Source organism: Cricetulus griseus, chromosome 8, assembly GCF_003668045.3.
Source record: "Cricetulus griseus strain 17A/GY chromosome 8, alternate assembly CriGri-PICRH-1.0, whole genome shotgun sequence".
NCBI classification, from domain to species: Eukaryota; Metazoa; Chordata; class Mammalia; order Rodentia; family Cricetidae; genus Cricetulus; species Cricetulus griseus.
This window is the reverse complement of record NC_048601.1, coordinates 28,626,818-28,641,472: the sequence shown is the minus strand read 5'-3', so window position 1 is coordinate 28,641,472 and position 14,655 is coordinate 28,626,818. Positions and strand designations below refer to the sequence as shown.

The 14,655-nt window shown below is 40.9% G+C and overlaps 1 protein-coding gene across 1 annotated transcript in view; it reads left to right on the top strand.

The window, feature by feature from the left end:
- Nucleotides 1-14,655, top strand: part of Washc2 (family with sequence similarity 21, member C) — a 53,759-nt gene that overhangs the window by 20,627 nt on the left and 18,477 nt on the right. Inside the window, 7 exon segments of the mRNA NM_001244293.1 lie at nt 124-183; nt 989-1,144; nt 4,836-4,963; nt 6,393-6,479; nt 8,908-9,009; nt 10,818-10,949; nt 13,994-14,166. Coding sequence (NP_001231222.1) covers nt 124-183; nt 989-1,144; nt 4,836-4,963; nt 6,393-6,479; nt 8,908-9,009; nt 10,818-10,949; nt 13,994-14,166 — 838 coding nt within the window.

Here is a 14,655-nt window from a genome sequence, read left to right as displayed (position 1 = left end):
GGTTGGTCTGGTGCTTACCATGTAGCCCTGTTACAGGACTATCTTGCCTCAGCTGCTCAAGTCTTATATCCTACCATGCTAAACAAATCTGCTGAAATGATTGACCTTTCTTCCTTATTGTAGAATCTTCATCTCCCAAACCTGGAAAGAAAATCCCAGCAGGGGCTGTTTCTGTATTTTTAGGTAACAGGGTGTATTTCTTGTGTGTGGTATGTATTGTATGCACATGTGATGGGAGGGGAGGCATCTGCCTGTGTGTGTTGAGGGAAGATATAGCAAGTCCTGCTCTAGCACTCTCTTCCGTATTCTCCTGAGACAGGGTCTCACACTGAACCTGGACTAGGGGGGTGGCTGATAAGTCCCATAGAGCCTTCCAGCTTCCTGTGCCAGCACTGGGGTTACAGACACAACTACCAGCCACACCCTACTTGTTTTTTGAGTTCTGGAGATTTAAACTGAGGTTCCCATGTTTCCAGAATAAGCACTTATCTGCTGAGCCATCACCCCAGTGCTCTTTCTTAAGAACTGTATAAGTTCCATTTTGTCACTTTTTTATAAGGACTGGCTAGGAATTAGGAGGTACCCAGGAGCCCCAGAAGGCACTGGAGTGTCTGTCACTAGAGCTTATTCTCTGATGATGTGAGCTCACATTCTGTTTGAATTCAGAGGTGTTGGGGCTGGGTATGTGACGGAGTGGTAGAGCGCTTGCTTAGAATATATATACATGGCCATGGTGTCCTCTTCAGCACTGTAGAGGGCTTCGGGTGTGAGGGAAAGGAAAGAGGAAAAGAAGGAAGGAAGAAGAGGAGTTGGGGGAAGGAGTGAGGAGATCAGAGCAGCAGTCTTGAATTGTGATTTAGCTCTCCAGCACTAACACAAAAATTACGTCATTTCCTAAATGTGTTTTGTGGATGAACCTAACTCATACGTGGTGCTGTAGACAGGAGACTCACACCGGCTCGTAACTCTGGCTGTCTTTCCCTCACAGACACTTCTGCCCCATCCCTGAAGGAGTTCCAGAAACATGAGCAGCCCACTCCAGGGAAGAACTCACATCTGCCAACTCCTGCTGGCCTCTTTGATGATAATGATGATGATGATGACAACTTTTTTGTGCCATCTTGTAACAAACCTCCCAAGACTGGTACCACTTTCAGCTTAATTCTGGGAATTTAGATAAGAACATTGAACTTGTGGGGCAGTGGTGGCACAAGTCTTTAATCTCAGCACTCCACTTGGGAGGCAGAGACAGGCAGGTCTCTGAGTTCAAGGCCAGGACAGGTAGGGCTATAAAGAAAAACCCTATTGGAAAAACAAAACAGAATGTTGAACTTAAGGGGACACACATCTTCACGTTCAGTGTCTCTTGCAGTTCCAGAATGTCTTGCTGAGCATTGCTGTCACTGTCTTGTCTGTGCTTAAATCATGCCACAACCCTGGGGATTCCTAACAGGCTAATCTTTTCCACATTGGAAACTAATTACTGAGGTTATATTCTTTATAAGAAACCTAAAATTCTTCTCCTCTAGTATTCTTTTCTCAAAGTCTCTGCTTCTGCCTTTCAAAATTCAGACAGGAGTTTAGTTGTACTTCCTCCTAGCAGCTCTGGGTAATTACTTGAGCAGAACATTGCATGTTGGTTGCTTAATCCCTATCTGCTCTATTTCCTGCCACAGTTCAGGTTATCCTTAGCCTTGTCCCCCCATGGCATTTTTGGCCTGTTGTCTGCTTAGTACTCTTCCCTCCTCTGAAGTCCATGATGAATTCTTTCCCATAAGTCCTTTGTGTTTTAATGCGCAGATGTGTCTCTGTAAGGCTGAGTAGGTCTAGGGTGGGCCTGAATTTCTAAGATCCTCTGGATCACAGCACCAGCTCTAAGATTGAATTTGCAGGAAGAGAAGGGTAGATCCCAAGGTGCACACAATTTCAGCACTTGGACAAAGGAGAAGATGGCATCAGGGAAAGATACAACCAGAATATGTCAGAGCATGATGCCTGGAGTAACTTTCCAGGGTTGAGGGCAGAGTACACAGACAGAAGCAGAAATGTGAGGGAACATGATAATGGTTTTAGAAAACTGGAGAGCTGTGCAGTGAGCTCAGTGGACAGACATAAATGGCAATCAGTGAATGAAGAAGTGTCTTCTTCAGCTTTGACGGTCTCTTGACACCTTAGCAAACATTTCCGAAACTCCCTGAAACCATGCCTTACTCACTGACACATGGCTGTTCTTGGGGAACAAAATGTAGGGAACCACTCAGGTTTTCCTGAGCCAGGAAAACTGTGGTCTTTTTGTTTATTGGATCTTTGCAAAATTGTTGGCAAGAATGAGGGGCTGGAGAGATTGTTGGCAAGAATGAGGGGCTGGAGAGATGGATCAGAAGTTACGAGTACTGGCTACAAAGTCTTGGGGACCAGACTGCTGATCCCAGCACCCATGTAACAAGCCTGGAATCAAGTACGTGCCTGTAACTCCAGTTCTAAAGGGGCGGAGATAGGATTACTAAGGTTTGCAGGCTTCCATAGAGAAAACACAAGACCCAAGTTCAGGAAAAGACCCCGCCTTGAAGGAAAAGGTACTGGTACCTTCTGACCTCTCTGTACACGAACAGATACACACTCCCACTCCATACTTAAGTGTACCTCCACACGAACACATAAATAAATATCCCCAGCCGGGCATTGGTGGTGCACGCCTTTAATTCCAGCACTTGGGAGGCAGAGGCAGGCGGATCCCTGTGAATCAGCGGATCAAGGCCAGCCTGGTCTCCAGAGCGAGTGCCAGGACAGGCTCCAAAGCTACACAGAGAAACCCTGTCTCAAAAAACCAAAAAAAAAAAAAAAAAAAAAAAAATCCCCCATTTGTGAGCATACACACATGCAAACATATAAATGAATATACCCCATACATGAGCATATGTGAACACATAAATGAATAAATACATGAGCACACATACATGCAAAAACAAATAATTAAAAGGATGGATGGATGGATGGATCTGGTATTTACTTTTTTACTTGGGAACATGTCCTCTGTACATTAAATGGAAAACACAAATGGCAGGACATTTTGTTCAGATTATTTAAAATTTAGTCTTGTGAATAGCTGACATTAGTACACGAAGTAGTAGGAGATTTAGAAGCATGTATATCAAACTCTTCTGTCAGTCTTGTGTGGCTGGGCAGGTGAAGATAAGGGGAATTCCAGCAATTGCTTTCATTTATTTCTGTATAGTTCGGTTTTTAATAAAAACAGGAGTTAACATTCACATCTCTTCCCTAGAACTATTCACCCTTTGACCCTTTAAAGTGATCTTTGCTTTTTAATCGCATCTTAGATGCACATAGTATAGGAAGCTTCTTTTTGGGTAAGGGTGTCATTCAGATGGTTAATGTCTGTCTTGCTTTGAGTACCAGGGAGATAGAACTAGGGAAAGTAGTTCATCAGCAAAGCACGTAACTGGCTCATAGCTCTCCCTGCTCAGTTCTCGAAATTCCAGGGAAAATGAAAAGGAACAATACTAAAGGAAGAAGGTGGTTCCATTTACTTTGCATTTCTGTGTAAGTGATGAAGAAATAAGATGCATTTCATATTTTCTTTGGGAGCAAATTTTTTTCCATTCATTTATTTAGCTCATAAATAAAGTCATACACAATTATGATACATAATATAGTATGTTCACAATGGCATGGATAAATTAAACCAATTAACATGTTATATCACACATATCATTTTTGTTTTGAGAACCCTTAAAGTATACTCTCTCACAGCTTTTAAAATATAGCATATTGTTGTCAACCATATTTATCATGCTCTCAGTAGACCTCAAGACATCACAGAGTCCATGCCTCTTGTCCAACTGCAGTTTTATATCCTTAAACCAATTGTTTCCCCATTGTTAAAAGACCCACATTGAAGTTTAATAGCCACAATTCACAATTCTGCTCTCTGTTCCCATAAGTTCATCATTTCTAGGTTACACATAAAATTGAAATTGTGTGACATTTGTCTTCCAGTGTGTCACTTATTTTATTTTATTTTTTTTGGCAAGCATATAACTTTACTACTTACTAAAGATGAAATCAAATTTGCATGCACAGGTGAGCACTCACTGAAACACCTTGGATTCATCACATATTTGAGTTTCAAATATATATATATATATATATATATATATATATATATATATATATAATGGCAATATGTTATACATCAATAGCAGCAACAGCTTTTCCAGGTTCTGCAGTCATTTGAACAAAATTGTAGAGACATCCAGCACACTCCATTTAACAAAAAACAAAAAACAAAAAACAAAAAACAAAAACAAAGCAAACAACAACAAAAAAGTAAAAACAAAATCCCAGAAAACAGCACAGTTCTGTTACTCTTGTGGTACTTGGCACCATTTTTTTTTAAATTAGCTTCTCAATCATCATCTGGGAGGAAACCATTCTGAGCAACATCATTAAAAACAGCTCTGATAAAGCATGGTCACTACTATGTATCATAAAGCAGGTCCACATATGAGTGAGTACATATCATGTTTGTCTTTTTGTGATTGGGTTACCTCGCTCAGAATGGTTTCTTGAGTTCCATCCATTTTCCTGCAAATTTCAAGATTCCATTGTTTTTTTCTGCTGAGTAGTACTCCATTGTGTAAATGTACCACATTTTCTCTATCCATTCTTCGGTTGAGGGGCATCTAGGTTGCTTCCAGTTTCTGGCTATTACAAATAATGCTGCTATGAACATGGTTGACAAATTTTTTTTTCCTGTGAATTTTGCAGTTAGATTTTGATGCTTGGGTAATTTTATGCTATGGTTTCTTTTTAAGACAAAGTCAAGTCCACCTCCATTATCTTTGATGATGAGGAAGGAGATCTGTTCAGAGAAAAACCAGCACCTTTGCCAGTGGCTTCTGTGAGTCAGGCAGATGAAAATACAACACGGGCAGATAAAACGGTGAGTAGGAACATATCCTGGGATATTGGCCTGAGCATCTTACAATAGCAATTTATCTGGATCTCAGAGGGATGTAGAGTTCTCTTTTGTTTTTATTGCCTTACTTTCTGTTGCTGTGATAAACACTGACCAAAGCAATTTAGGGAGAAAGAGGTTTATTTGGCTCAGAGGATACAGTCCATCCTTAGGGGAGGAAACCAGGCCGTGGAGGAATGCCACTAACTTACTTGCTTTCACTGATTTACTCAGCTACCTTTCTTACATGGCCAAGCCCACCTGCCCAGAGCTGGCACTGCCCACAGTAGGCTGGGCACTTCTACCTCAATTAGCTATCAAGAAAATGACAGACATGCCTACAGGCCAATTTGATGGAAGCAGTTCTTCAGTGTAGTTCCTACTTCCCAAATGTGCCAAGTTGACAGTCAAGAATAGCAACCACATTTATATTAAGAACTTTGAACATAAACTCCAAATAACTGCTAACCAGATTCACGTATAATGAGGATTTGCCAGATAAGTGTCTGAAACTTGTGTAAACATACTTTTTTTCAGAACTATTTGTAAGTAATTTATAGTCATTATGTTTTAGATGTCTCAGCTGGTCTTCAATATATGCCAGAATCCCAAAGAAGTAGGCTCTAATGCCAGTGAAGGAATGGATTTGCCAGTGAGAGCAAGGGCAAGCAGGCAAAGAGAGAGAAAGCTTCCTTCTTCCATATCCTTTATATAGGCTGCCAATAGAAGGTGTGTCCCAGATTAAAGGTGAATCTTCCTACCTCAAAAGGTCTGGATTGGTGGTGTATCTTCAAAAGATCCAGATTAAAAGTAGGTCTTCCCATTTCAAATGATTTAATTAGGAAAGCAATCCCTCATAGGGATGCACTGCTACTTGTGTTTCAGTTAATTCCAGGTGTAGTGAAGTTGACAACCAAGAGTAGCCAGCATATATGCCTCATTTTTTCACATCCTTGTTTTGCCCTCACAGCTACCAGAATGCCAGCATTCAAAATCATCTTGGTCCTTCAACTAGCTTTCCCTTTTGTCTGTCCCCTTTGTGCCCTGCTGACAGAGTACATGTTCCCATGCACATGAGATGTGCCCTGTACCATCTTACTGTTCTGGGGCCTTGTCAAATCCAAGAAACTGATTTTCTAGTGAGAATGTGTCTTCTCTTCTCTGTTGTTAACTTATACTAGTGTTTAAATTCTTTGTCCTGGTACTTCTGTATAAAATCTTTGTATGAACATTATATAAATGAAGGTCCAAGGCATGTTTAGTCCCTTAGTTTGGTGTCCTCTCATAGTAGAGACTGGAGACATTTCCTGAATGAATGAATGAGTGAATGAATGAATGAATGGGCTGTTTTCCATGTGTCTTACTTGCTGATAGTCTATTTTTTCATTCTTTTTTTTGGTGGGAATCCAACTAGATCACCTTACCTTCCAGCAAAAACCCGAAGCTAGTGTCAGAAACAAAGACTCAAAAAGGCTTGTTCTCAGATGAAGAGGACTCTGAGGTATGGAATTCTTTTCTTACTTCTGGGGGTCATCTGTAGGATAAAACATTAATAACTTTCTGATTAGTCTGTCAGCAGAGGTTTAAGACTTTCTATTAAATACTTGTTCTTAGTTTAAAAATAATCTCTTGGGCTAGGAATAGAATTCAGTGTTATAAAATGTCTGGCACATATAAGGCCCTGTATTTTCTTGAAAATGCGTGATCTTCAGAAAGATAGATATATATAACCTTTAACTTTTGGTTTTGCATCCGTTGCATTTCCTTTAACGTGCTTAACTTTAAGACTGTTTGTTGGTTCACAATTTTGATATTGTGAGAAATCAGCCTGCTGCTCCCTTTAATGGCAGTGTGACTTACTAGTGGGAATATTCAGCACAGCTTTTGCTTTTCACTGCTGGTGACAGATGACGGATTGTGGGTAGGAAGGTTCAAGTAGCTTGGGCTTCCATCCCTATGTGGTGGTTCTCTAAGCATGGCAAATTCAAGAGCAAGGCCTTTCTGGTGATTCAGATCCTGAGAGTGTCAGATAGCAGCTGTGCTGCCTTTTTATCCTAGTCTTGGAAGTTGTCCTAGTTAGCTCCTCTTAGCTGTGAAAAAACACTGATCAAAAGCAACTTGGGGAGGAAAGGGTTTATTTCATATTACAGGTTGTCCATTATTGAGGAAAGCCAAGGCCGGACCTTGAACAGGAACCTGGAACAGAGACCAACGAGCAATGCTGCTTATTGGCTTCCCCTCTCCTGCTTGTACTCAGCCAGTTTCCTTATATAGCCCAAGACCACCTGCATAGGGATGGCACTGCCCACAGTGGGCTGGGCCCTCCTACATTAATTAGCATTTAAGAAAATACCCCACAAATATGTCTGATGAAGTTACTCAATTGAAGATCTGTCTCTCTTGGTGTGTCAAATAACAGCCAAGATCATTTATCACAGAGGTCAATGCTTTTTCTTTTGTATGGCTGCAACAGTCCTGGGATTAGAAGCAGGATACAAATTTCATTGAACGTGTGTGCACGTGCGTGCGTGCGTGCGTGCGTGCGTGCGTGTGAGTGAAAGACGTACTGGGCATTGAACCCAGGGTCTTGTACATGTTAGGCAAGCACTCTATCACTGAGTTATATTTTCAGTCTCCCAATTGGAGTTCTTGATGGTAGAGTTTAATAAACATGAGGCTTATTTTAAAACCTATTCTCAAGGCTTTAGAATAAGTGGTTTTTTTTTTTTTTATTGAATATTGTTAGAATTCTAGGCAAAGAGAAATAACATAAGGCAGTCTAGGACATAAAATATTAAACTGGAAGGAATGATTTTGTGTGTGTGTGTGTGTGTGTGTGTGTGTGTGTGTGTGTGTGTGTGTGTGTATCTGTGTCTCAAGAATGGACAGGAAGTTTGCCTTACTAAATTTTGAGGGGAGGGCACGTTTGAGGTAACAAGTGTGTTTTTCTCCCTACCCACGAGGAAGGTCCAAAATTAAAATGCAGAAATCTGTTCTTTGTTCTTTGGTTGAATTACTCTCATATTCTTAAAACATCCAGCCCATTTGACCGTGTATAAAATGCAAAAGGGCTATAGAACACTGGAGCCTCTTCTCTGTTACAAACCAGTGTGACTCATAGAGCTAGATGCTAACCAGTGTGCTAAGAATTCTTCTGTCTAGGTCAGTGGCCTCATTAAGTTTGTTGATGAGCGGTAGACATTGATTGTGTAATGAAAGATAGCATCCAAAGAGGTCATGGAAAATGTTCTTGTTTTCTTTAATTATCTGGCTCTTGTATTGAGGTTCCTCTGCCCTGGGGACAGTTGTCCTAGTTTATGTTTCTAGCTCATGTAGCTCAGTTTTCAGAGTATTCCTTGTGGTTTAAGCTGACAGTCCATTAAATTTTGAGGACAATTCATAACTTGGCAGATCTTTTGCAGCCTTTCATAGTTATAGTTCAAGTAGAATAGTAGACACTTTAGGGACATGCTCTACCAATGAGTTATCTTCCCAGCATAAACCTTTTAATGTAGGAATTTAGTTTGTATTTATTTAAAAGATGCAAGATAGTTTCTGGGGAGAGAGATCTTAACAATAGTACAGTCGCAGGTCTAGCACTTGGAGAATCTAGCCTGTTTTGTGGTAGGATTTTTATGCTTTTTGATATTGATAACTTTAGACAATGGAAGCCTTTTGTTTGCACGATAAACTGACTGGGAAATGTCTTCCAGCCTGACATCCTTCAGGTGCAAATATGGTTGCCCTAAATGCTCCAAAGAGACTACCTGAAATATCCTGTGGCATTCCCTTGCTCCTTGTGCCCACAATGGCAGACACTGTGGTCCCAAATTTAAACACACAAAGTCATTGTGTTGTAGTCTACTGTACTGACTGGATGTTAGAGCTGATAGACCCTGCTAACCAGTAGCTTGATTTTGATTCAACAGGATTTGTTTTCTTCTCAAAATTCAAGTAAGTCAAAAAGTGCATCCCTTCTGTCCAGCCAGCTCCCCACATCAGGCTCCCTTTTTGGTGATGAAGATGAAGAGGTAAATGTTGTTATTGCAGCACCAAATGATTAACCTAGAACAATAGGAATTTGGTTTTGTTGGCTTTACATTAGCCAGAGTGGTGTATAGTAGAAAAGTGTGATGGAGAAGCTCCTAGGTTACCAATGTCTGGTTGCATTGGTGGGCCCCCAGGTTTTTCTAGTAATACAATTAGGAAGTCATTAAGATCTTGACTCATTTATTCGGGAAAGCCAAATAGTTTTTTTATTTTTTATGCTCTTTTGATAAATAACTTTAGAGAGAATGGGTCTCTTATACCAATGATATGTGAGACTATATTGGCTGCAGTGGCAGTAGTAACGAGGAGGCAGCCATATGTTAGGTTTACATTTCTTGTTCACTCAGGGTATAGAGAGTGGAGTGGTAATGAGAAGTAGAGGTTTTAAATTGGAGCCCTTATGTATGTAGTATTGTGCAGTGGTTGCTCCATGTACTGTGGTTCCATACTGAGCTCCATCATTGTAAACCCAGAATTTGTGCAGATACCTTAACATCTCCATCTTCTATGGGTTAAAGGTCACTAGGTTCATTATAGTCACTGAAATAACTAATGTCACATCATTGCACCGTGGTTGGTACAGGACAGAAATTCATGGCGAATGAAAGCTGTTGTCACTAACATCCCACTGGACCCAGCTTCTGACTCCTTTTTGCTTTACCAGGCTTTACTTACAGACCTCCTTTGTTGGTCTTCGGCTCAGGATTGTCCACTGCCATAATATATCCTGTTAAGAGTTTTGTATCATAAACCACACTTGGGCCCGATGATGGTTTTATTTAATTACCTTAATAAAAGTGGGTATGCAATAGCATTTCTGTTGTGCCTGGGAATGGTGGCAGGATCTCATAGGTAGTCCAGACTGTTCTTTAACTGACCATGTAGCCCAGGCTAGCTTCAAATTTATACTCCTGCTGTCTGGGTTCATGAATCCAGTGATCACAGGCACACATCGCCACACTCCCTTCATATTTGATAGTTTTAGAGTGTTTGACTGGATAGGAATTTATAAATACTGCTGGGGGCTGGCGGTGCACACCTTTAATCTCAGCACTCAGGAGGCAGAGGCAGGCAGATATCTGTGAGTTCGAGGCCAGCCCGGTCTACAGAGCGAGTGCCAGGATAGGCTCCAAAGCTACACAGAGAAACCCTGTCTTGACAAACCAAAAAAAAAAAAAAAAAAAAAAAAAAGAAAGAAAAAATTATAAATACCATTGAGTGTCCTTAGAATGACAGGGATTTTATTTAGTATACTATTCCATACCTGTGTATTCTGTATTATAAATTAATTGGAAATAATTTCTTCTTTTTTCAACTTTCTTAGCTGTAAAACCTCTTTTTAGCCATTAATTCAGTTTCTAATTTTTAGAAAGAGATGCATGATTGTTGGCTGCTGCCAAAGCTCTCATGCTCACAGGTGGACTGCAAAGGGCACCTGGTGTTTCTGCCATCTTGACTTTCCTTTGTTGGTGTTGCTCTCTTAAGCCCCGGTCAGGTCCTGTGGTAACTCCTGAAAGTTGTCTTCTGACCTATACACATACACTGCCCCCAACTTGCATACTCCTGTGTATACATGCACACACACAATAATAGTTTAAAAAGGATTTTTTTTAATTAGAAGAATTCCGTGATAATCTTGTTTTCCGTCTGTGGATAGGGGTTGTAATTCGAAGAGGTTGTAGACTGAGATGTGCAGGTATTTTGTGATTGTTTTCCCCAGACATGTGCTCTGCTCCTCATGGGAGAATGGCTTACTTGGGTTTCATGTATATTTCATTTGTCCTTTTAGGATAATCTTTTTGGGAGTGCACCAGCTAAGAAGCAGGTTTCATCTCAGCAACCCCAGAGTCAAGAGAAACCAAAACCTTCAGAACAGCCCAAAAAGAAAGCATCTGCCTTGTTGTTCAGCAGCGATGAGGAGGTAGGTTAAGGTTTGCCCACACATGAGGTTTTGATGGGAATGCAGAAAGAGTCAGAGCTGTCCTAAGCATTCTGGTCTGTACTCACTGGAGCTTGGTCACCAAAAGATGGTGTTTATAAGATTCTATCTTTTAAAGAAAAACAATTCTGTAATGTGTTAAAAATTAATACTTTCAAAATGGAGTTAATATGGCTTCCACCACAAGGTTCATGGCTGAAACTATGGAACAAGAGATAGAGAACTAAAAACATTCACATTTCAGGTACAATTTAGGTGATAAGGAGCCTGTGGTGTGTTAGTTGCTAAGTATCGTAGAGAACGAAGAACTGGGGAGAAGCATGCTGGGATTGAAGAGTCTGGTCTACAGTGGTAAGCTGAGGGGTTTAGCAAGGTCTGCTCATCCAGGTTTTTCTTTGTGTCTCCAGAAATGGAGATGTCTTTGCCCCAGGTACAGGGAAGGATACTGTTAGTTCTGCTTCACAGTAGAGATTTGGGGTGTTCCTTTTTGTTCTGCTATTAGGGGAAGGAGCAAGGAGAAGGATAAAGAGATTTGATGCCTCTGCCGTTTTCATTGCCAAGGTGCCATGCTTGGAGGGTAATTCGTATTATCTTGTTAAGGACTCCTTTGTGTCATTAAGCTAGAATTACAGCTATGCAGGCTAGGAGCCAACTCCTTTTCTGTAGGACAGTGGATGTTTACATTTGTGATTTGGATACAGATCAGTGAATTCGACAATAGCTTAATCATTATTCAAATTTAGCTGAGCAGAAGACCATAAATATAAACGAAATTTAGATTTACATTTTATCTTAGAAGGATGAGAAGTCATCAATATAATAAAACAACGCCCTGAGTGTAAAAGGTCTGTCTGACACTAGGGATGTAACTTAGTTGTGCAGTACATATCCAACATGAGCAAGACCCCAATTCTATGTCCAGCACAGGAAAATAATAATAATAAATCACAAGCTGTTAAAAGAGCTGGCAGAGTTGTAGCCCAGAGGTAAAGTAATCAGGGTTTCTATTGATGTGCTCAAACCCCATAACCAAAAGCAACTTGGGGAGAAAAGGATTTATTTTAGCTTATCTTTCAATGCAAAAGTCCATCACTGAGGGCATTCAGGGGCGGAACTCAAAGTAGGAACCTGGAGGCAAGAACTGAAGTGGAGGCCGTGGAGGTGTACAGCGTACTCACTTGCTCCTCATGGTTCACTCAGCCTGCTTTCTTATAGCACCCTGGGTCACCACCCAAGGGGTGGCACCACCTACAGTGAGCTCTGCCCTCCCAGTTGAGGTTCTTTCTTCAAAAATGACTCTAGCTGTGTCAGGTTGACACAAAACTAGCCAGCACACCTAATGTATTAGAAAACCTTGGTTCAACCCCCAGGTACTGTCTATATTCCTGGTATTTGAGAGATGGAGGTAGGAGCTGAAGTTCAAAGTTATCCCCAGCTACATAGTGATTTAAGTCCAGCCTGGGCTATTTGGGACCCCTTTCTCAAAAGAAAGATATTTAAGCCATTAAAAAGGAAGATATTCCTATTTAATAATGTTTGCTCTTTCATTATAGGGATGTTAGTAGTGTTTATTGAAAGCAACTTAAATGACTTAATTTGTGTTTTCTGCTCAAATGTCCATATTTATTATAGACTACCCGTCCCCCACCTCTGTGTTTGTGTTTGTTTGTATGTGTGCGTATAGTACATATTTGCAGTACTTGTGTACAGATGAGCCTTCCCAGAAGCCAGCAAAGGATGCCGGGTGTACCGTTCTATCACTCTTCTCCTTATTCTCTGAGACAGTCTCTCACTGAACCAGAGCTAGGCTGATGGCTGGCAGACACTGGTAATCCTCATGTGTCCATATCCTCCTGCTGGCCTATGCGTGACAAGGCCCAATGTTTTTTAATGTGGGTGGTGGGGATTTGAACTCAGGTCCTCATACTTACTTAGCAGTGCTCTTATCTCCCCTCCCCAAACCAACTACTCAGCCCTCATTCTTTTCTTTTCTCATTGTTCGTAATCATTTGCCTTGTGGAATTCTTCCCATTGTAGTGGTGTCAGGAAAAGAGCAAGCCTAGCCAAAGCTGATGAGCAAAAAAAATCAAAAAAACAAAAAACAGGATGATGGTGAACAGGGTTCTAGGATTCCCTGCTTGGCTCCTCCTGGGGTCATCTGGGGACTTTAGGATTATTACTTGTAGGTGTGGTCTCCTCACTGTAATTTTTTTTAAAGCTCTGTAATCATTGCTGAACATGGCTGCTTAGAGGAGCAGTTTTCAATTGTAAGCCTTTATTTATAAATTATAGTTTTCATATGTGTATATATGTATTTGAGCATCACTCCCCATCACCTTCTCGTGCCCCTTCCCTGTCCTGCTGACCCCCTTTTCTGCTTTAGGATTTTACTTGAAACATCCCCTTCAAAAGTTGACTTTTTACTTTTTTACGTTTTTGTTTATCCCCAGTATAATTAATTTTGGATCTTTAAAATAGACAAGTTATTTTGTCTTTACACAAGGTGGAACCAGAGCAGAGAGAAATTGGAACCTACATGGAGGAGGCATGAATGAGAAAGTCTGTGTAGTCCAGGACCCAAGTACGCTTGATTTCTTTTAGTGTGCTTGATTCTTAGTTTGACTGTAACTTAATTTAACAGATAAAATTTTATTTTACCTGTCATGTTCTATATCTAAATTGGTCATTAGATAATATGTCTCTACCAAAAAGAGACATATATTGAAGCTGTGCTTCAGTACCTTGAGTGTGTATGTGTATGTGTGTGATGTATTTGTGTGTGTATATATGTGTGTGTCTAGTGGAGGGGGTGGGACTTGCTCTTGTCCATGTGTGGTTTGACTAGCCTGGGATCCACCTGTCTCTGCTCCCCACCCCTCCAGTGCTGGCAACATGCGGGTCTTTTAAACATAGGATCTGGGGATTTGAACTCAGGTCTTCATGCTTATGTAGCAAGTGCTTTTGCCCACCTAGCCATTCTGTCAGCACTGCCCTGTAGATTTTTAATGCATGTTTTATGTTTTAAGGACCAGTGGAATATTACTGATTCACATACCAAGTTAGCAACTGACAGGAAGTCCAAAGGAGAACTGTGGGACTCAGGGACCATCCAAGGCCAAGAAGTGAAGGCTGTGAAAAAGACCAACCTATTTGAGGAGGACGATGATGAAGCTGATCTGTTTGCAATTGCGAAGGACAGGTGAGAGCTTTATAATTGCAGAGAGAGGTTTAGTGTGTGAGACAGTGTTTCTCTTGCCAGTGGCTGATGTCTCATTTTCACACATACATGGATAGGGCTGCCCTTGCTTTTCAGTGGGAACGTTTGCCTTGATTGTTTCCTCTGACATTTTCTTAACTTTGAAACAGTTTTTCCTCTTAAGGGTTTAAGAATGAGATTGTTATAGCTTATCCCCCCCACACACACATTTTAGGGTTAAAGAAGATTACTTAAAAGTTTATTACTTTGATAGAAATCATGAGTGTTGAAAACCATGCCATTACTAGTAGACTGCCCGCAGGTGCTGACCACACCTTCTGGTCTAGGTGATTGTCTGAAGTGAAGCTGGTGGCTTGTGGAGAGTGACATGGGCTGGGCTGTCTGTGCTGCCTGGATAGCTGTGTATTCAGAGTGACTCCTGCATTTAACTCTTTTCCTCTGGAGACTTGTAAATGATTACTTGAAGCTCAG